General features: G+C 40.7%; 5 protein-coding genes across 6 annotated transcripts; 1 reads left to right on the top strand and 4 right to left on the bottom strand.

The window, feature by feature from the left end:
• Positions 1–814: 814 nt before the first annotated feature.
• Positions 815–4,165, bottom strand: LOC116264678 (cytochrome P450 72A397-like). Its single transcript, XM_031645022.2, has 5 exons — positions 3,712–4,165; positions 3,271–3,491; positions 2,026–2,270; positions 1,533–1,908; positions 815–1,380 (listed from the first exon to the last, which is right to left on the bottom strand). The coding sequence occupies exons 1-5, from the start codon at positions 3,983–3,985 to the stop codon at positions 955–957; spliced, it is 1,542 nt and encodes a 513-aa protein (XP_031500882.1). The 5' UTR covers positions 3,986–4,165; the 3' UTR covers positions 815–954.
• A 2,419-nt stretch (positions 4,166–6,584) lies between these two features.
• On the bottom strand, positions 6,585–10,081 carry LOC116263872 (cytochrome P450 72A397-like). 2 transcript variants are annotated; one of them, XM_050080417.1, is made up of 4 exons: positions 9,088–10,081; positions 7,924–8,168; positions 7,411–7,786; positions 6,585–7,287 (listed from the first exon to the last, which is right to left on the bottom strand). In XM_050080417.1, the coding sequence occupies exons 1-4, from the start codon at positions 9,328–9,330 to the stop codon at positions 6,862–6,864; spliced, it is 1,290 nt and encodes a 429-aa protein (XP_049936374.1). In that variant the 5' UTR covers positions 9,331–10,081; the 3' UTR covers positions 6,585–6,861. The 2 variants fall into 2 exon arrangements, with proteins under 2 accessions (XP_049936374.1, XP_049936375.1); XM_050080418.1 differs by having other exon boundaries at positions 9,550–10,079.
• A 1,943-nt stretch (positions 10,082–12,024) lies between these two features.
• Positions 12,025–14,220, bottom strand: LOC116264159 (F-box/LRR-repeat protein At3g26922-like). The gene is made up of 3 exons (XM_031644212.2): positions 13,328–14,220; positions 12,865–13,023; positions 12,025–12,600 (listed from the first exon to the last, which is right to left on the bottom strand). The coding sequence occupies exons 1-3, from the start codon at positions 14,162–14,164 to the stop codon at positions 12,304–12,306; spliced, it is 1,293 nt and encodes a 430-aa protein (XP_031500072.1). The 5' UTR covers positions 14,165–14,220; the 3' UTR covers positions 12,025–12,303.
• Positions 14,221–16,940: 2,720 nt separating this feature from the next.
• LOC116264161 (uncharacterized) lies at positions 16,941–17,585 on the top strand. Its single transcript, XM_031644216.2, has one exon. It carries the CDS (start codon positions 16,941–16,943, stop codon positions 17,583–17,585), a length of 645 nt encoding a protein of 214 aa, XP_031500076.1.
• Positions 17,586–18,478: 893 nt separating this feature from the next.
• Positions 18,479–20,725, bottom strand: LOC116264160 (GDSL esterase/lipase At4g10955). The gene is made up of 2 exons (XM_031644215.2): positions 20,430–20,725; positions 18,479–19,644 (listed from the first exon to the last, which is right to left on the bottom strand). The coding sequence occupies exons 1-2, from the start codon at positions 20,543–20,545 to the stop codon at positions 18,624–18,626; spliced, it is 1,137 nt and encodes a 378-aa protein (XP_031500075.1). The 5' UTR covers positions 20,546–20,725; the 3' UTR covers positions 18,479–18,623.
• Positions 20,726–22,869: the final 2,144 nt, after the last annotated feature.

The raw sequence follows: 22,869 nt of genomic DNA, 5'->3' as shown, positions 1-22,869 counted from the left end.
AGACTGCTTGCTGCTCGGATCCTTTTTTACATCGACTCCTCAGATGCCTATATGGTATGGATATAACCGGAGATAATTATGCTCAACAAAAGCAAATCCCTTTTGTGCATCACTTCAAACAGAGACCTAGCAAGTTCGAGCAGCCCCGACCTCTAAAATCCACCAAGCATCATATTTCATGGGACCTCATTTCTCTCAAGCATTTCAGCGAACAATTTTTGCGCAATCTTAACCAAATACCCCAAAACACTGCACCTTGTCTATAAATTTGACAAGGGCGACATGCAAATAATCGTCACAGTCTATCTCACTTCTGAAAATCTTCCTGTGAATTATTCTGCCTTTGTGGCGGCTACCCATGAAGGAGTACGTCTTCAGTGTGAAGAGGAAGGCGAATGTGAAGTTGTTCGGTGGACCACCGACGGACCTCATTCTGTACAACTCGATGGCTTTCTTGTTGAGAATTCTTATAGTGTTACAAAGAAGCATGCATGTGCGGGTGCAATTGTTGTTGATACCGGTTACCATTGTCATCGGTGGTTCTATACCAACTCAAACTATCGCCGCTATAAGTGAGATTTACAAACTTCTCCAAAAAAAGAACCTCTTTATATAAAGCTGATAGGAAAAACCACCTTCCATTATACAGACGAAGATAAAAATGCCGACAAAAAGGAATATATATAATTAGTTCCCGACTGTCAGTGGCAGAGCAACATGTATGATGGTGTGGGCACCAGTTTCTAAAAATTTCTTCATTGTTAGATTGGCATCTAGAAAAATTTGTTGTATTTATGTACATAGGGAAGGGAGATATCTAATGGTTTCTTTATTAAATGTGACTTGTACAGTAGACAACAATGCGTGCAATACGCGGTACTACATTGAGTAGAAACCAAGGGTTGGGAACTCAGTCAGGCATAAGTGTGGAAGAAACGAACACAGTGGTGCTACTCAGACAAAATGCAGGACGATTTGAGCTCCATACTGAGGTTGAAGGGTTATGAACTGATGCGGAGCATGAGCATAGTTTGGTGACAGTTCGAAGGAGAAGCGTTGCAGAATCATGGCAAGTGCCATCTTAGCCTCAATTAGTGCAAATGTCTGGCCAATGCAGATCCGAGGACCCCAACTAAACGGAAAGAATGCCCACTGATTCTTAGATGCATTTGCAATTCCTTCTGAGAATCTCTCTGGTTTGAATTCCTCAGCATCGTCACCCCAAAGCTTGTGATCGTGGTGGATCAGGAGCAGTGGCAAAATTAGGCGAACTCCTTCTGGGAGGGTGAGATCTCCCAATTTTACAGTTTTGTAAGTTTGTCTAACCATAGCATTTGCAGGCGGATATAATCTTAAAACTTCATTTAGAACCATAGTGACCTGCAATATTAGATCAATATATGAAACTTAAGTCTTTGAACTGAATATTGAAAAGAGGCCCAACCAGATATTTCGAGAGAACCTTAAGCTTAGTAGTTTCCTATTTGAATTGGTTATGGCGCAACCAATTATTCAACTCAAAGTGGACTTACAGTCTTCAGGTGGCTTAAGCTGTCAAATGAAGGAACGTTCTTTCCGCACACTTGAAGAACCTCTTCCCTTGCACGCGTCTGCCAGCTTGGGTACATAGAGAGCATAACCATGGTCCATGTTAGCAACACTGAAGTTGTCTCCTGCCCAGCAAGGTAAAAAAGTTGGAACTCCTCCAGGACTTCCTCTCTTGTCATTCCCTTGTCTCCATGGTCAAGGTGGTTCTTGTTTGATTCCAATAATATACCCAACAGATCATCATTTTTGGCAATGCCCAACTGCATTTCCTTCTCCCTCTTCTCTATTATGTTCTTAAGCAGTGATATAATCTTTCTGTTCAGCTCCTTCTGCCTCTTGTTCTCCTTTGTGGGCAAAAACCTATTTTACACCCACATAACATTAGCATATGTTAAGTATTCAATATTACATTCTCCTACAAATATGTCATTACATACTGAAAGATGCTATCAAGGTCGGTATGTGTCCTTATTTTACCTTAATCCAGGGATATAATTTTTTCTCAAGGCTCTAATCACTAGCACCGTCTGTTCCTTCTGCATTTGGAATATCTGCCTGCCTTCTTCATAGTTACTGCCAAAGGCAGTCCTAGAGATGACATCTCCAGTAAGGTTTTGAAACTCCTTCCATACATCTAACTCACACAATCCTTGGGAACCAATTGATTTTTCCCACCTTTGAACCAGCTCATTGCAACAAGTGGAGAATGATGGCAGCATCCCCTGCTCACCCAAAACCAAAGAGCAATAGGTAAGCAAAGCTGTAAAATATCTGAAATATTTCACTCGCTGACAAGTTGGTCATTATCTGCAACTACTTTCCTGTATAAATTATTCTGGTTATGACTTATGAGCCCCAAAGAAAAAGACTATACCAGCAGGTTCCACTTTTTTATAATAATAGAAAAGGTAACAGTAACAATAACTAGTACTTGTCTGCATCAGCTCCAGTAACAAGTCAAAACAGCACATGTTTCATCACTAGAAATGTGTGGTCAGAAAAAAATCCTTCTCAAGTGTTAGATAATAAAGCAAAATTCCATATGAAGGATTTGATTTCCTGAAAGTCATAACCAAAAACCAGTTGTCTCTTTTCTTTCTTTTTCAAATAAATGAAGAACAACTTAAAGGACCAAGCTGTTTAATGGGCATGCTCTTAAGGTGTGAAACCTGATCAACAAATTTCCAACCATAGATTTGCAAAAGTTGATCCACAGAAAAGGTTGCCCATAAGAGTGGACTTGATCCCTAACTTTCCCAAACCTTTGAGTTCCTTAGCAATCTAGGCCACTCAAAATCTGGGCCTAGCTGCTTAGCAATCTATTTATTAATTTCTGTATACGGTATTGTATTCCAAAAGTAATAAATATTAAATGCTACTATTGATTTCTAAACTTTGATAAGTTAAGCTCATCCTCGCCTCTCTTTCTTCAAATTAGCAAGCTGGGTTAGGCACATCTAACATAGATTATGCCCATGTAGCTAGGATCAAAGCATATACTGAAAAACAGAGCCTTCTTTAACTTGAAGGCCTTCATCTCAAGGTGGACTGCGCTCTTGTTGACATCTTTTGGAGCTAACCGCTAGCTAAAAGTGATGCGATTACATGACATGGAGTTGAACAAACAAATTTGCTGCTAAACAAGTGTCAAGAAGAAGAAGAAGAAGAAGATGATGATGATGATGATGATGAAGGAAGAGAGACGTATCAGTTGGTAAAAACCTTCAGCTTTTCCAAATGGAAAACTGGATTGAGGCGCCTTCTCTGGACTGCCCATTGTTCACCTTCCAAGCTGGCGAGGCCACTGACCAGCATCTTCCCCTGGGCCAACTGAGGGGGCTTGGAGAAGTGCCCAAACTTGTTGGAGAGGACTTCTTTTACCATCTCCGCATCCATGAGGATTAGCTGCGGTGTCTTCCCAAACCAAGAGAGAGAAATTCTACCTGCACTCGTTCCACAATCACAAAAAAGTTTATACAACAAAAGCAAATCAGAAGAAGAACAATATTAATTAAGAAGCCAAAGTTGGTGCCAAATATATGTTTGGGATATCTTCTATGTGTTTCGAACTCATAATGTCCACTCAACTTGAAGTTCACAGCCACAAGTCATAGATAGCTAAAGAACAAAAAAGGACCGAACGAGGCCAGTAGGCCAACATACCGTATTTATCAACAGCTTCCTTAAAGAAGGGCCAGATTCGTGTGGGTAACTCATGAGAGAAGGCCATGGGCTTGGCCAATGCTTTCTCTTGCATGATCGCCGCTTCCCTCGAGTTGCCAATGAAGAACTTGTAAGGGTAGCCATGGATTCCTTGCCTCTTGAAGGTCTCTGCGTACTGCCTGGGCTTCCACCACAACGAGTATGCTGTCTTCACCACCACCCACGAGAGGAAGAGAGCTATAGAAGCAAGGAGAAGGAACACGGCAGCTGCCATTAATGGTGTACTCCTTCCAACCTGACAAGGCAGGTACTAATACTGTGGGAGCAGACGACCACAAGGTTTGTATTTATAGGACCAGGCGACCAAGTGGCGCCGACAGCATCAATCAAACGACTGCAACTTGGAAATTATCTCCACATTTAGATTTAGGCTCGGCCCTTCGCTTGAGAATGTGTCTCTTTTCTTTTTTCTGAACATTATTTTACTCGACTTGAAATGGTTTATGCATAATCCTATTCACATTCACAAACTGGATTTTGAAATCTAGAGAGGATCTTGCGCGATTTTTGTAATTGGCTTCTCCAAAAATAGGTAGGTTGTCTGTTCATAAGTACATTTAGCCAGTAAGAGGAAAACGTGAAGAACTTGATGACTGTTATCAATTCGATCCAACACTGCCACTTGTTTGGATGGGCTTTTCTACAATGTTATCCTTGTCTGACACTTGGCTACATTTTCATAGGCGTTGGTTTGTCCTCTTCGATCACTTCTGCTAGGAAGCGTTTGCAAGGTGGGGCGTTTGAGCTTTTCCTCTTACCATTTTTGTTGGCGTGGCTGGTCCATCCGACCATAGAAGGTCAGTCCTTGGTTCAATTTGCATGAACAATAATGAGATAAAACACCCACAGACAGTGGGAAGGAGAAAGAGCTTCGGCTTCTCCGTCGTTCATAGACCGAGATAAATTCTGGCTTCTTTTCGTTTCTCAAACTTTTGGCATTTTCGTAAAAATTTCTTTGGACGTGGTCAAACAGGGTTTTCATTTAACGTCAATTTACTGTTTCAATTTTTTAATTATGGTTTGAACTGAAGTCTCATAGTCACAATTAGAGTTTTAAATTGTGAGGGTTTTCTCAAATATAATACAATGGACTTAAAAAAATGAAAAAAAAAATGATATTTAAAAAAAATAAAAAAACTAAAAATGAAAAAAATAAAATAAGTAGATTTGTAATAAATAAAAAATAAAAAACTGTTTGACATTAAAAAAATAAAAAAAGGTGAAAAAACGAGGACATTTTTTTCATTTTTCAAGTTTTTCTCAAAAAATACGTTTTTTTAAAATAAAAAAACTAAAAATGAAGAAAATAAAATAAGTAAAAAATAATAACACAAACATCAAAAGATAAATAGATTTGTAATAAATAAAAAATTAAAAAAACTGCTTGACATTAAAAAAAATAAAAAAAAAGCGAAAAAACGAGGACATTTTTTTTCATTTTTCAAGTTTTTCTCAAAAAACACGTTTTTTTAAGTTTTAAATGGCATTTCATTTTCTCACATTTTTTTTTGCATTTTTTTAAGATAACGTGTTTTTTGTGACTATGAGTTACTTTCAACTATATCAACTCAGTTGCTTCTATATAGTGTAGCTGGATTGTCAATTTGATTTCTATATGAATTGGTTGAATCACGATGTTTTAGTTGATGGGTGTTTCATACCTCACATCCCAAAACAGTTTTTAGAGAGAGGTAAGAGGAAAGGCCGATGGCTCTCGCTTATCTGAGCCTTATCAGCTGGTTAGCCATTTAGATTATATAGATCTAAATCTGCATAGATCCAAACCTATAGTCTTAGATCCAAAGATATTCAAGTTGCCTATTTCACTTGCCCACATTGGTTTCGCATATTCCTAACATAGCGTAGGCAGCCAGATGATCGTTGATCTTTATGAACATCCATGCCTCATAGAAGCTTAGTTTTCATGGAAGAGTATGAGGTCCGCAGAATGGGTGATTGAGGACACTTGACTCATCAGATGCGGGGTTGGATCCGAAGTTGCACTCATGATGATCAATAGTTAAATCTCAATATGATCAGTCGGATCCACTAGTATACAAATTTTCATATTCAGCATGTTTGCTTTTAAGCTTAAATATTTAAGAATTTTTTACTTTAAGAATAACTTTTCATTTGCCTTTTAAAATAATTTTTTTTTAAATACTTTTTTGCCAATTCACAGCCGATTCTTCTGGATCACATATATCCTTCGAGGAGGCAGATTTGACCTGTCCTACAACTTGGTCGACGTATTTCTTATCATATAAAAGTTGGTGCTCAATTGACAAAGTAGAAAATTAAAACCATTTCTATTCAGACTACTGTAAATAACAGTGCCAGATCCGCGGATTCTGAATAGTGAGTTCCTAACCAACAGTTTTGGATGCAACCAACGTTTAATGACATCAGTATACAAATCTGCGAAATAATATGTTTCCCAATTTGAGAACATGTGTAGAAGTGTTCGCAGTTTGCAAAAATCTTAAGTTGTGGACCTATTAATATAACTTAATTAAAAGAAATTACGTGCCAGGCAAACGGTTGTCTTTTTTAAATGTAAATTTCAGATAGTATTAAAAAAAAACCTGTTTAACTAAACTGTGAAGTAGAAAGATAATTGTTTACTATCTAGCTTTTGGTCAGCAGATTCAATGAAATATTTGAGGCACTAGTTAAGCAAAAGCTGAACCAATGTAGCCATCCGTGATTAATTTCAGTTTAACTTCAGTCTCTCTGATTGACTCGATTCAGGCCTGATTTTCATTGTACTTCTAATCCTGTCTTCTGGTTAGATTATCACTCAAAAGTTCCAAATAAATCCCATCTTTATAGAACTGCAGTTTTGTTTATGTTACTCTTCCCCACATAGTATTCACCACTTCTTGTATTCTACAACAAGAAAAGAAAAGTCCAAAAACTATCAAAAGAGCTGTATCTAGGTGCAGCTCAAGCATCTAAAAAGATTACAATTGGTCCACCACCACACTAATTTCTTTGACAGAAAACAAAGGACTGGGTAGTTTCCTACTACTACTATCAAAGCACATTATCCATCTGTTTAGCAAACTAAGGCAGAGAGCAGCAGTTTCCTCAGAGCTTATGCAAGATGATTTGAGCTCCATACTGAGGCTGTAGTGTGAGGATTGTGTGTGGAGCATGAGTGTAGGATGGTGACAGTTCAAACGTGAAACTCTGCAGAATCATGGCGAGAGCCATCTTAGCCTCATTTAGTGCAAATGTTTGGCCAATGCAGATTCGAGGACCCCAACTAAATGGAAGGAACATAAGACGATTCTTGGTGGCGTTTGCAACTCCTTCTGAGAACCTCTCTGGTTTGAATTTGTCGGCATCATCACCCCAAAGGGTGTGATCATGATGAATCAGGAGGATTGGCACCACCAAGCCAACACCTGCTGGGAGAGTAATGTCTCCCAACTTGACAGTGCTGTAAGTCTCTCTGCCCAACATGACTGCAGGTGGATATAGCCTTAGAACTTCATATATGATCATGGTCATCTGCAGTGCAAAAAAAATAATGTCAATATGTTAGTAGTATAAGAACTTGGTGACCTGAACCTCAGCCATGCCATTCAACTGAAATCAAAAGGGAGTTCTTATGCTTGAGCAGAGCAGACTTACAATCTTTAGTTGTGCTAAGTTATCAAAAGAAGGAGCATGCCTTCCACAAACTTTAAGAACCTCATCCCGTGCATGCATCTGCCAGCTCGGGTTCATGGAAAGCAGAACCATGGTCCATGTGAGCAACTCTGAAGTTGATTCATGGCCAGCAGAGTAGAAAACTTTGCATTCCTCTATGATTTCATCTCTTGTCATCCCCCTGCTCCCATACTCTCTGTGGTTCTTGTTCGACTCCAACAAAATGCCCAGCAAATCATCATTGTTGGCTGTCCCCAACTTCATTTCCTGCTCTCTTTTTTCAATTATTTTACTGAGCAGGGATGTCATCTTTTCTTTCAGCTCCTCCCTCCTGCGATTCTTCTTCATCTTCACAAACCTGATTTGCAGAACTACATATGCTCAGTTTCAAGTTTCATCTAGACTCTCAGTAAATGCTGATGAATGTGAGAAAGTATATTCTGCATAACATTCTAAAATCCGCTTTCACAACTGTTTGGAACACAACTGAAGTACCTTAATACTGGAATGCTAAGCACATTCAAAAGTTCCGCTGCCATCTCTTCCAGCTTCTTCTGCATTTGAAATATATGCTTTCCTTCTTCATAGCTGCTGCCAAATGCTGCTCTAGAAATGACATCTGCTGTAAGATTCTGGAGCTCTACCCACACATCCAATTCACATGATCCTTGGGGACCAATTGATTTTTCCCACCTCTGAACCAGTTCACTACAGCTACTTGCAAACAATGGCAGCAAACTCTGTTCAGCAAGAACCAGATAGGAGAACAACATAAGTGGATATAAGAAGCATGGCTGCAAATATAAGTTCCCATTCTAATTTGAAGGAATCCTGCTGACGGGTTTTAGATGATCATGCTCCAATTAAGTATATATTGATCTGAATTTCATAATATCTTTTGAGAGAGAGAGAGAGTTATATCTACGCACGCCTTCGATAGACCTTTAATCACCAGATAGCTTATCATACTGCTTGACATCCATTACCTATTGATAAAGTCGTCGAAGACTTCAACTAATCCACAACAAGTTTAAGAAGGCACTCCTACTATTCATTGTTATAACTTTTTCTTGGTTAAAATTTTCTTCCAGAATAATGAGAAAATCAGCCGAACAGAATGAATCAGAAGAGTTAAAAGCTTGAAATTGAAACAAATAAAGACTATAAAAACATAAAAAGACAAACTTAGGAAACCCAAGAGGCTTGTTGAAACATGAAAGTAAAAATATATGATTTTACACGAATCAACCGACTCAGTCCCAATAAGAATTCCTATTGAATGCAAACTAAGCTAAACATTTTTTCTTTTTCAAACTTAACCACAGAGAATTGCGCCTCATCTTGATCTTAGTCATGAAACCATATGTCCCAAAACGAATCATGGGACCTTTTGCTCGTGATGTGACTTGATTTCACGAAGAACTTAAACATGAAATTAACTCAATAACTTTGTCTCATAGCCTCTGTGAAAAACTGGGCGTTGAATATTCTTTTGAAAAATCTCTCTATTGAATTGGCATACACCCTTTATGGGTGAGAGATTCTCTGCCATTGTGATAAAATTTACAGTTACAAAGAAGGTGTTTTTATTGCAAAGAGACTCATTCATATCTAGATTCAGCAGGGAGACGGGGAAAAGTAAAGATCGCTAGTGCAAACCTTCAACTTTTCCATATGGAAAGCAGGATTGATGAGCCTTCTCCTGTTTGCCCATTCTTCACCTTTCAAGCCAGGAAGACCTGTTCCCAGCCCCAGGACTTTCAACAAACCTTGCACATCTGGTATCGGGAAATTGCCAGATTTGTTGGAAAGGACTTCTTTTACCATCTCCGGTTCCACAAGGATCAGCTGCGGCGTCTTTCCCGACCAGGTGAGACATATTTTACCCATAGTATTCAACATCCCAAAAAAAAAATTCTTACTTTTACAGCAAAAAATTCCACAATCAGATAACTAATCCACAAAAGAAAGATAAGTACTTGGTCGTAAAAATGGTAACCTGATACACTTAACAAGAGTGGGATATAAACCAAAAGCTAAAAATTCTGCACAATTCACCTTCGTAACCTAGGCAACAGAGATTAGTGGCAAGATCAATGAAAGTTTGGGAACTGGGCATACCATACTTGTCAACAGCCTCTTTAAGGAAGGGAAGGACTCGAGGAGCGATGTCATGAGAGAAGGACATGGGCTTAGCCAATGCTTGCTTTTGCATAGCAGCTGCATCCTTCGTGTTGCCAAACAAGAGCTTGTACGGGTAGCCATGGATTCCTTGCCTCTTGAATGCCTCTGCAAACCGCCTGGGCTTCCACCATATTGAGTACGCTGCTTTCACGACCACCCAGGAAAGGCAGAGAGCTATGGAAGCAAGGAGAAGGAACATGGCTGCCATTAATGGTATCTGTTCTGGCCTGGCTTCGGATTGTAAGCAGAGAAGTATGAGACTGGATGATCGCAGAGCTTGTATTTAACAGGTGTTCTCTGGTCTTCGTAACTTGGTGCCAGAAAACTTTTGATGGCTTGCAGGCCATGTCAGGCCATGACTTGTGACGTAGGCTTGACTCTTGAGCTTCTTCGTTTTGGACTTCAGAAGTTTCTGACCAATCAAAGATCACATCGATTAAAAGCCCGGAAAATCTTCCAGTTTATCGACGTGACTTCTTCAGCTTCACTTCAGTGCTGAACCTTCATGGAAAGCAGCGGCAAAACTAATCCTCTGCAAGAGAAATACCATAATCTATCCAACTTAATTCTAGTTAAAAGTCACTTCTACAAGTTTTCTTTTTTTACCTTTGTGTAAAATCATCTACAAGGATGTCACTTTGTAAAACCTCAAGTTGAATGAAAATTCATTGAGTTACACCGAGAATCTTTGTACATAAAAAATATCGCGTTTGAATCCATTTCTAAGTTTTCAAATGCAACGATCACATTTATGTGGCTCAATTTAGTGAAAGGCACTCGTGCATGCAATATATGTGTCAGTGACTACATTTCCATAGTTGATCGTCCTCTTCCAGAATTCCGACAGGTGGAACAGGTGCTTTTGTCTTCCTTCTCCTTTGTCAAGGCAGTCAAATCGTCATCTCGCTTTCAGAAAGTTAGTCAATCCCGGCAGCTTTCTTGAGCGCCACTCCAAGCCATAGATGTGGCAAACTATTAGTTAACGCTTGATTGCAGGACAAAAGAGGAGAGAATCAAACACGAGATAGTAACACGGCCAGAACTCATCGTTCGGTTGTCCCGAAATTCTCTGGTTTTCTTTAGTTCCATGATTCAAATGCAGCAAAAGCATTGAAATGCTCAGAGTTGCAAACAGGTTATGCCGAGAGCTTGGGTCGGAATATTGAATCCGTGCCGTAGAATGAGAAAATCCTGAAATTATATCTAGCCAATTTGCAGATCAAGCTATGGCTGCTAATTAGTGACTGTTTGATAGCGATGTGCTCCAGTTTCTAATCCATTTTCAGTCATTGTCTCGAGCATGAGAAACACTTATAAATAGAATTGGATTCTTTATTAAAAGTTAAGTGCATTATTTATATTACATGCTGTTTCACAAGTTTTAGCGGGCCTTTATGCAGCCCAAGCTAAATTACAACATTTTTGTTTAGTTTGATGATTAAGCAAGATTCCACATACCTTTATTTTTTATATTATTTCATAAAAAGATTACGATTTCTGGAAAAAAAAATCACGAGTCTTGTTCAAGGTCAAACTTTGTTTTATATATATATATATATAGTGACTCTAGTTTTTTAAAGTCACCTAGTCATGTACCGTTTGATCCAGTAGACGGTTAAGACAAAAATAAGAAGAAAAATGTACCAATTTTTCTCTCAACTATTCAAAGATGGCATTAGTTAGATGGTTGAGTAACTCTATGTAACGAGAGTCATTGTTTAATATATATATATATATATATATATATATATATATATATATATATAAAATGACTGGTAATGGGCGGGTGGCATTAGTTTCTCGCTCACCTGAAAGGGTTAGACCCATGCAGCCCTAAACCTTAGCCCCTAAGGAAAGGGGAGCTTTGGCTTTTGTTTCATCAATGGATGATTTTATAGGCTTATGAAGTGTATGCATTGTATGTACTCATTTGTAGCTTTTGTTTTTATTTTTTGAGTGAGTGATGTTCCGAAATGCCGTCCTGCCATGCTTTAACTTGTGTGTCGATAGCCTTTCATTTGCAGCATAAAGAGTTCACACTCTGAAGATTCAAAACTGAAACCGACAGCCTGCCAGTCTATTGCTCGATCTCATTGTGCTCACCTCTTTGGAGATCATATAGTGGACTGCTAGACTCGGGCGTTTCCCTTGCCAAACTCGTCATTTCAAGGAAGTCATGAGAATGTGCTCTCTTAGGTTAGAGATGTATAACAAGTTGAGCCAACTCAAACTTGCTCATGTAAGCTCTAGTCATTTAATAAACAAGTTGAGCTCGGCTCGAGCATGAGTTAAAACTCAAGTTATAGATGAGTAGGGTTCGAGTTACACAATCTCCAGGGAAATATCATATAGAATCCTTATTTTAAGTTGATATGAACATTCCCCATTATCAGGGAAAAACATATATGAACATAAAATCAAAGATCAACCAAATATGCAATTGATTAAGAAGCAATATGTAAGGTATTAACTACAAACAGGGTATTACAGACGGGTATTCAAGTGGAGAAGATGTGAACCCTTTGATGGGTCAGGGTTGCGTCTACCGCTGTGTACCCACATGGGCACCCCGTGAATATGATAAAGGACAAGTGCCCACCTAAAATAAACTTTTCCAACCAAAAAAGTAGGGAACCTACACACTATTGGTATCCATTTGTTCTTGTCAAGAACCTGCAGATTCAAATATATCTAAACCTTTCGAAAATTCTTGAACAACAGTCTCACCCATGGGAAACGTTTTTGCATGTCCAACAATGACTGCTTAAGTTTGAAGGTTTTCTCTTGCCGCACAAGTGAAATAGCAGTAATCTGTCTGAGTGCTCGACCGTTCTCGATCAAAAATGTCATGAACTCCATAATACATTCATGTTCTGCAGCAAAATGTATTTCTACCTTCGCTAGGTGATGGATCAGGCAATGAAAGGGTGCCTTCGTCCTCCAGTGGTTGACATCTAGTGTTCTTTTAGCAGAAACGAGTGGATGATCCTATCAAAGGAAATGAAAGAGGTTAGATTTCTTCAAGGTGATCTAGCCTCGTTGTTCACAGCCGTTGTAGTTTCACAATCAAATGGAGTTAAATACTCAAAAGTTCAAAATCAAACAGAGATTAGTATCCAATAGACATATAATCTTAAGGCAAAGTGGATAACTAAACCGATGCCAAGACACCAAAAAAGAAGTTGAGGTTGAGATTAATCATGAATACAGGTCAAGAAGAAGAAGAAATTTCTAAATTTTCCATGTACTAACCATAATAGATAGCTCGGCTAAATTGGGGGAGTTCTCAAGGAACCAGGAAACAACACCAACGTCGTCCCCCTTCCTCAAATTTGCATCTATGGCCAGCTTCTTCAGATTAGAGAAGGTTGCAGGGAAGTGTTTCCAAGAGACGCCTTCCTGAAAACAAACCTAGAGCAAGAAAACCAAAATCATTCCATCAAATCTCTCAACGGATAGATAACATTCACAGTAAACCAAGGACACAATTATTTATAGAGATTCAGTATCTTCAAATCCATCTATACCAAATGATACGACTCTCTATAATTGGTATTCAATTCTTCGGTTTAATCAATTCATCACCACCAATCAACAAGAGGAAAAAGAAATTGGCATAGATGAATCAGTGCCTTCCAATAAAGCCAATTAATTAAGGACAAAAAAACAACCAATTCCTAGTTCACAGAAAATTTGATCAAGATAAAACTCTCACCCAGACGAAGTCGTCTTGCAGCGAGAGACGTCCAACACGAACCAAGCCCTGGAGAAGCGGCCTAAGGTCAGAAGTATGCTTCGGATTCAGGAAACTCAAAGACACGGACGATTGTGAGAGCCGCGGAGCATGCTCAATCTCGAGAATTTCCCACGTATTACAAGCGACATCGAACGACCGGAGAGTCGGAGAGCTAACGACGAGCTTCTTAAATCCGAAGCACCCATCCACCACCAAATTCTCAAGCACGGAGCTCCCGCGGACCAGGCGATCGAAAGTGCCGCCGTCGAAAGTTGCCTCGACGAGCCTCAGCGTTTCCAGTCGCGGGAATCCGTCGAACCCCTGAGGAGGCAGACCAAGTAGGCAGCCCCGCAACTCCAGAACTCGAATCGAATCGCACCGGAACAAGGAAGAGGGAAGCCTGTAAGCACCAACACGCAGAGAACCGACCCCCAAATCCCTCACCCCACGATCCACGAGTATCCCGATAGCCCGGTCGACGTCGTGGCGGCATTTCTCGAGGGCGTTCGAGATGCGGCACCGGAGAACCGGCGCGTCGCGGAAGGAAAGGAGTCGAAGAACGACTTCCGCCCACGCTTTGGGTGCGGAGGAAGCACCGGCCTTCACCAATTCAGTCCCCAAGTCAAGCGACGGGAGAGAGGACCAAGCGTTGCGCCAGCGGCGGGAGAGAGACGACGTTGCGACGGCTTCTCTGGTGGGCAGGAGGGAAAGGATGGAAAGGAGGAGGTGTTGTGGCAAGTCGGAGAGATGATCCTCCAGCCCGCCGCCGGCGTTGGCGGTGGCGGTGGCGGAATTTTGTGGACAGAGCTCCATCATCCATTCCCTGAGCTCCCCGCCAAACAGAAAGAACGCAGAGTCATAACGAAACGACGAAAACTGAAGGCCTTAAATTTGGCGTGCTCGTAGGATCGCGCGCACGTTAGCCAATCCTTCCCAACCTACGTTCCTTGAATGAATTTCTCTAAATTTTATGATCATTTCTTAAAAGTCATCATTCATCAAAAAAAAATTAATTAATTTGCATTATCGCTTCTTTACAATGTTTATATGCTTGCACAAGATTTCGTCACTTGTAAAGTTTTGAAACAGTAGAGCCAACCACTCTCCTTGAAGAAAAAACTATTTTTAAAACATTTTATTTTTATTATTGTATATATGTTTTTTACTTTTAAAAATGATTTTTAATATTTTTATCCTATTCAGAATCAATTTAACTAAATGTATAAATGAAAGGAAAAATATAAAAGAGAAAAGTGGCTGCAATATCAATTTCTTTTTTCTGTTTGTAAGACACCGAGTTGATGAACATTTAATTCTAGCTAGCTAGTTATTCTTTTCCGGAGGTTTGGCGGGTCTTGAAAATACTTTCAAAGATATGCACATGGATTACTGGAAAGATTTTCCATTAGAAACAACTCAGAGTTATTAATTAAACCAAAATTTAAATAAAAATATTTCCCATTGAAGAACTTGTTACGCCCCATTAGCTGCCGTTTAATTTGGTTTTGCAGGAAAGCAGAATTTGGTGAAATTTTGGGTTTTTAATTTGTTTAGATAATAAGTCTCACAAAGTGTGGATTTCAAATCAACAAATCTGAGGCTATCAAACACGGTACCCTTAAATTCAGGTTATCCTAAGGTTCATAAACATAATCCAATATTAATAAGGCAAGCGAAGCAAACATATGGTGCTTTTATTAGCTTTCAAACATCTTGAAGATCCAAAATCCATTTAAGATGACAAGGTTAAACCCACCCCCCCCCCCGAAAAAAATAGTGTTCATGTGATAAAATTAGTTTAAGTGAAAAAAAGATGGAAATACTATACCGGCACTTCCTTTAATTTAACAATATTTACGGTTGGTAACTTCTTAATAGGTCAGAAACAAACATCTATCTAAGGAGGGTTTTAGTAAACAAAATCGGGGTAAATTTAGCCAACAACTTAATTTTGAGAAAAATATGGTGTGCAATCCAAGCCAGCAACATAAATACAAATATAGTGAATGTCAAAAAAGACCAGCTTGCCCTTGATGCTTAAGGTTGGGCATCATGTCGGGCACCCGACGAGTACCTGGTACCCTGCATGACTCAAGCCTAAGCTCGGGTCCAAAAAAAGGGCACCAGGCCGGCCCGATCAATTATCGGGCCAGCCTGGTGGGCCGGATTAAGATTAAGCCAAGTTGGGCCTAATAATATTTTTTAATATATATTTTATTGATTTTTATATATAGTTATAATATTTTTATTACGATTAATTATATTTTTATATTAAAATATATATTTTTTAATTTAATCTGGCTGGGTCCGAATCGGGCTTGAGGGTTTTAAGTGTTGAGCCCAAGTTTCGTGTGTCAAGCTAGGCAGAGTTGGGCCGATGCCTAGGCTTATTGGTGCCCAAAAAACCTCATAAATGAAGCAAATAGGACATTGATCTTATTCCGGAATTAATCCAATTGAGGAGAAAAAGACTGAGTAGGTTGGGAAGTTGGAGCAACTCTCGAGCGTCTCCTTTCATTGAAAAACTTTAAAGACATTGAATATTGAAAATGGATATTGAATGTCACAAGTTCTCCTTTCATTAAAAAACTTTAAGACATTGAATATTGAAAATGGATATTGAATATCACAAAGTTCTCAAATCGTAGTGTCAACTTTATGGATGGTAAAAAGAAAGCATTGATGTACAAGTTGAAGCATAGTATATGCATCATTGAAAACATGCTTGGTATCCTACAAGAACGACAAGAAAGGTGGAATCTTGAACTTCCAACTAGGTGGTCTAATAAAATACTTTTCCTAGCTACCTAAATCTTGAATATCACAACTCAGTTAGTTGTGCAAGGTATGAAGTTTATAAGGAAGATCATTATTGTCATGTCTAATGCATTGTATTTCAACTTCTTGCTTAGGTTCCAAAACAATCTTAAATCTCAAAGTGAAAAGCGAACCATAATCCAGTTTACTAATGTATTAGCTTCTTATTAATGTACTAGCTTTATGCTAACATTAATCAATAATGAAAACAAACATTTCAAACTTACGGAATACTACAGAAGAAAAAAAAAAACTTCGACCAATGTAGGTGAATAAACAATTCACCGTCACAAAAAGTTAAGACCCAAAAGATAAGAAAAAGGACGTTGAACAGTCAAACTGCAGCCGGCCTAAGTCAGAGAATCTAAGAACGGAACAAACTTGTTCCTTTCTATTTTGCTTTCACTACAAAAAGGTTCAGGTGAGTGTGAGATCACCTGGCGTGAGCTGGTCTTACTCGCTCCGGTGCAGTTTCAAACGCGGTCCACCTCGGCCCTCGAGCACACGCGCCGACCCAAGCCACTCTTTCACCACGTGTCATCATCCCAACGGTCTATCATTAATCCGACGGTGTGGGTGGGGACACGTGGTTCCTACTTCCCGAACCACCGTCTCAATGGGCACGGGTGGCGAGAAGCTTCTTCTTCCCTATAAATACGGCTCCGGCCACCTCTTTCGTTCACCAGTTTTCATGTCGCACTTCTCTTCTTCCTCTGTCTGAGTGCGTTTTCCGGGCAACGAGTGGGGACTTTGTTTATATTTTCCGGCGCTCATAATGGCTCCAGGAACTCATCACCATCGAAACGAGCCGGTTCGTCACCGGACCATCGAGGTCCGAGTCATCTCTGCGCAGGACCTCGAGGACGTGAAGCACCTGTCCAGGATGCGTACCTACGCCGTCGTCTACGTCGAGGCCGGCCGCACAGCCAGAACCCACGTCGACGAGACTGGTGGGACTAATCCCGTCTGGAACGAAACTGTTTCCGTCACGTTCGACGCCCGGCTGCCGGAGACCGACGTCCTTACCGCGCTCAACGTCGACGTCTACGCGCATGGGCACATCCACGACAAGCTCGTCGGGAGCGCGCGAGTGCTCCTCTGCGACGTGCTGAAGGAGGAAGGCGGCGAGAAGGGGAAGCTCGAGGCCGACCCGATTCAGTGCGTGACGCTCCAGCTGAGGCGGCCGTCCGGCAGGGCGCAGGGGCTCATCAACCTGTGGATTCCTCCCACGGGGAAGTTCTTCGTACCGCGCGACTCGTTCTCTTTCTGCGAGCCCGAGACTCCGGTGACTGCTCCGTCCGAGTCCGGGGAGGCAGCGGAGGAATCGGCCAAGTCAGGCGGTGTTGGCGGCGAAGCAGGTGAGCTCCGTGTAGTGGACGGAGAGTGCGATGCGGGAACAGTAGTTAGCACGAGTGGGTGATGAACTTTTATTCGCTGTAACTTTGTCCTTTCAGACTTTTGTCTTTTGCAAAACTCTGTATAGTTTGTGAAAAGAGGAATAACAGATGACATTTGCTTTTTAGTGGTCCGATTAAACAATTGCTGCACTTCAACATGTTATTTGCAGGAGATTAATTCTGCCCAGAAGGATCCTTTTTAATATTATCGATCGCTGACACTTCAGGAAATAATTTCAAGTGTTCAGGTCTTTGAGGTGAAAAAGGAGAATTTCCATTGCCTGTTTGTTCTTTAAATTGGTCTTTGTTTTAGATTCATGTCAATATGATATGAGTAAATATGTATGAGAGTATATGAGAAATCAGGTTTCTGATATCTAGCACATAATCTAAGGTTCAATACATGGGAAGTGCTCAGTTCAGATTCTGTGTGCATAAAGATCCACAAACTGCAATTCGAGAGAAAACAATTCCCCTGTTGTTTGTTCATGTCCAAACATGTTTTTTCTTTCGCATCTGTGACCATGCAAACGCAAAGCTTATTGGATGAGCACAGATTCAAGAATTAGCACGGAGGATGAACTGTTTTTCTGATTGTGGCCTTCATTTTCACCAAGGGCCTTCCCAACTGATTTGCTCTTACTACCCATCAAGATCAATGTATGACATTAGAAAACGGAAATTGATATTATTAATGTTATTCTCAAACTGTTCTTTGCAGAGACATTGACATGTTTGTTCATGTCCAAACATGTTTTATATTTCGCTACTCTGTGACCATGCAAACGCAGAGCCTATTGGATGAGCACAAATTCAAGAATGAGCACGGAGGATGAACTGGTTTTCTGATTGTGGCCTTGATTTTCACCAAGGGCCTTACCAACTGATTTGCTCTTACTACCCATCAAGACCAATGTATGACATTAGTAAACGGTAATTGATATTATTAATGTTATTGTCAAACTGTCCTTTGCAGAGACATTGACATAGTTTGCAGAAAAACAAAGGAGAACCAAAAACTAATGCCGTCTGTTTTCGCCTCAAGACTCTGTACCAGCACGTCATTGAGTTTTGCCTTGAGGCTGTGGTTGAACAGTGTATAGAGATTTTAACTGTCTGCTGATGAGCTTGCTGTGCTGTGCCTCTCGTAGTTCCAAGTCATGAGACCACCATTGTTCCAATCCATGAGCCTCCATAAACTTCTGCGGGCCCTTCGACATCACAAAAAGCTTTGCTGCCAATTGTCCTTGGTCCTCAACCTGTGGCTTCGCCGGACTACCGGCGACGTCATTTTGCCCTTCTACTGTGCCTGCTGGATTGGTGTAGTAGCAGCAGATATAGTCGCTGTTGTTCACATATAGGTAAGGAACCCATTTCTTTAGTTCCTTACAGACTTTACCGCCATCGCTCTTGTTGCCATTATCTTCTTCATCAAGGGGCTGAACCTCACAATTTGCAGGCAGAATTGCGCGAACCATGTCCATTGCACCTCTGATCCTCTTCCACAAGTACTCTGCGCTCTCGCCGATGCTTCTTAGTCCCATGGCAATTGAAACAGAGGGGGGATTGAACAAGTGAGTCTCTACATACAGTCCCTGTTTGGCCAGTGCTTTGCCTACCTGCAGGGCTAATCCTGCTCCAAGAGAGTGACCTGCAATGCAAATATTGGCGCTACCAAACTTTTCTGCAGTTGACTTTAGTGCTTCCAATGCTTTGTTAAATCTGACAGAACCCTTCAAGCTTTCCCAAGTAAGGAAACGCAGATCATCCTCCAAATCTCTTCTGATGGTTGGGCTTTTAAGTAATGTTCCCCTGAGTACTACAACTGCCCGTGGAGCACCACTTGGCCTCATGAGGATGAAGTCTGATAGTGCAGCTGCTCGATCCCATTCTAGGATTGCCCCAAATATGGATCCATCTCTGTCATCTATTAAAGTCCGAGTTAGTTTGTACTTAAATGGCTTCCACCATTTCGGAGCAAGCGCATTTTCGTCATTTCTTTTATCTTGTCTGTCGAGCTCAAGAAGATACACTGCTTGAATAAAGCAAGCTATAACCGTTCTTCTGTAATTTGGACTTTTCCTGCAAACACGAATGTAAAAGAACATTTAGATAAAGGAATGAAGTTTTAAACATCATAAAATTCCAATTTCCATTTGAGAACTGATTGATTGCTTCCTCCTTTAAGGTCTCATGGGGTTTCTCATTTTGGATACAACCTAAACCAAGTAGATTGGCGAAATATGCTACCAATCTTCAATGAAATGCATGCACAGGATTGACATTAACTAAATGGTGTAAAAAACATGAACGTTCAACAATTCAAGTTCTAAAACAAGCATCATTGTGGAAGCTCTTATCTCTACACTGGGCATGATCTACCAGTCCTGAGAAATTTGCGTGAAAGGAACAAGGGAACTGTTCTGCCTCATTTCCTTGTGGGTACAAAACTAATTTCTTTTTCTAGTTCAAACTATCACGATTTCTCGAGAACGAATAACATTATCACAAAATGAGTTTTATTTTTCATTTCAAACTATGCAGTTTCAGAGAAGGAGTGCCACTATGTTGTACTAGTAGAATCAGAAACCCGCAAACAACCAACAAAAGAAAGAAAAAACACCCCAAGGGTAAGTGAATCTCCGAAACGGAAAAACCGACGCCCCCACCAAGCAGTTACTCCTCCACCGAAGGGAAAATCCAACTGAAAGCCCAAACTGTACAATCACGGCACCACCAGAAAGGGAAAACCACAAACCCCACCAAAGTTAAGGGAACAGAAGTCCCGATCACAAAAATCCCACTCAAAAACCAGATTTTGAACCGATTAAAAACCAGGAAAAGCAATCGAAGATGTGGGCGATTACCAACTAGAATAGATGAGGTCCCTCCAGTTAGGAGAGGAAAGATTTCGAGGCCCAGAGACGTGGAAAGCGTAAGGGTGTGCTTCTTCTGCGACCTCCACCTCACCACTCTTCGCCATGACCAAATCCCTCCGCACCTTTCTATGAGCTGACACTATCGCATAGTACCACCACTGCAGAAGACGAGAAACAACGTGGGCAAGCAAGGAAGAAGAAGGAGAAGAAGAAAGAAGGGAACACGGCAAAACGGTCAAGAGCCACAATAAACGCGGTGCTGTTGCTAGGGCGTCCTTTCCTTGCCTCGGAAGGAATTTGAATCTGATGCAGTTGCTCTCGACGGCAACTTGAGTCAAAGTTGGAGCAGGTGGGCCCGGTCTTTCCTTTTTCAACGGTCACATTTTTAGCATGAGCGGACGGTTCGGATCTGTTCTATATACAATGTCCCTGATTATCGAATCTCGAGTTGGATTTTCGAATGCCGCTATGCATGCAATTTTTAGTTTTTATTTCTTACCATTATTTCCTGTAATTTTTGTCTCCATTCCTCAAAATCTCAAATTTATAATATGAAGTTTTTATGTGAAGCAAATTCTAGTAATTGTGAAGAAATTTCACTGTCCAGATTAGAGGCTAAGCTTTGATCCTTTCCTCTTTCTTCTACCATGTGGCTGGTGTGGTTAGTTGTCCACATCAATATTATAAAATTAATTTAATATATATGTTGATATTTTGATATATTCGATTGTTATAGGTATTGAATGAGTGCTCTCACTAAAAAAAATTCGCGGAGCCAGTGCTCTGCCTTTAAGTTTAAGAGGCAAGTTTAAGTCTGGGCATCGGGCCGGGCCACCGCTGGGTACCCAATACTCGGCCCGGGCCACCGCCGGGTACCCGATACTTGGCCCGGGTCCGGGCCTTGAAAAATCCTAAACGGACCCGTTTTTATCAGGCTCGGCCTAGCCCGATACTTAACGGGTCGGGCCCGGGTTTGATCCAACGTTCGACGACGGCCCGACAAGCCCGTAACTTAAAAAAAACTTCTTTTTTTGCCCCTTTACTTATGTTAGGGTTTCCAATTTCCACTTGGTTTGACTGTGTTTTTCATACTTTCCTTTCATTGTAGCTGATGCCATGACTTCGTGTTTTTCATACTTTCCTTTCATTGTAGCTGATGCCATGACTTCCCCGACTGCCATTGAACACCTCCTCCAATCCTCCCCGTTGGTCCTCACCCACGGCTCTACGACTGCCGTCATTCCCGCACGCGCTATCATCACCATCGCCCTGTTCTTTCCTTCCCTCTTTCTCTCACTCACCTGGTATTGGGCCGCCACATGTTTTCTATTCTTAAGCTCTCATGGGGGGACTGACTTTCTCTTCTATCTCCCAACATTCTAGCAACAAGAAAACGAAAAAAAAAACAATGAAACAACTAAGAGTTGGGGAGAGAGAGAGAGGTCCGTCTCTCTTCCTTCTTTTTGATTTCTGTCAAACTACAACAGAATGGCAGTGAGTCTCACTCTTTTTGTTGCATGTCTTACACAACAACCTCTCATAATTGCATTCCAAAGATTGAAGAGGAAACATATGATCAACGAGAATTGAGTGTCGATGAAAAATAAAAAAGGAAAGAACAACTGAAAAAAGAGGGGAAAGCTTGAAAAGTGGAGCGAGACCCTGCAGCCTGCAGGAGGCCAAGCCCGAGTGGATGATTGGGCCTGGCCGCGCCGGGCCTCGGGCACAATCTCAAGCCCGAGGCCCGATACTTCATTGGCCCAGCCCGATTATAAATGGGTCGGGCCGGGCCTCGGGCACAATCTCAAGCCCGAGGTTAGATACTTCACCGGCCCGGGTCTCGGGCTGGCCCGATAATGTTAACAGGCTTAACTTTTGTCAATTTTTTTGGGCCGGGCCGGCCCGATCCGGCTTGATGCCCAGCCTTAGTAGGCGAGTTTCATAAAACGGTTCATATTGTTGTAAGAATGTTAAAACAAACATCATGGCTTATATTCAACATTTGATATCTTTATTATCTTCAAACTCGAAAGAAAAAAATCGCAGGGGAGGGATAAGTAAACTCAACGATGTGCCGATGGCAAAATTCAGGTTTGTGAATATGCTTTCAAAGAGCATTTAATAAGAAGAATATTATATTTTTGGAGTACAAGATTTTCAGAACGTATATATTTGAAGAATGTCATTATTAACATTTGATTGCTTGGACGTAACAAATAGGGACTCAGAAAGAAAGAAGGGAGATTGGGGCATTGTAAAATATTCTTATAAAAGTATACATTCACTTTAGACTTTTGATATTTTTATAATTTCCTTTTTGTCTCTTTAAAAATTTCTTTTTTTATACTTTATCAATAGTATTTTAGTCATTACATACTCTTATGCATGCATATTATCATCAGAGACTAATCAAACACGACACGTTTCA

Source organism: Nymphaea colorata, chromosome 11, assembly GCF_008831285.2.
Source record: "Nymphaea colorata isolate Beijing-Zhang1983 chromosome 11, ASM883128v2, whole genome shotgun sequence".
Classification (NCBI taxonomy): domain Eukaryota; kingdom Viridiplantae; phylum Streptophyta; class Magnoliopsida; order Nymphaeales; family Nymphaeaceae; genus Nymphaea; species Nymphaea colorata.
Note: the sequence above shows the minus strand (reverse complement) of the source record. Positions and strands in the feature narration are given on the sequence as shown.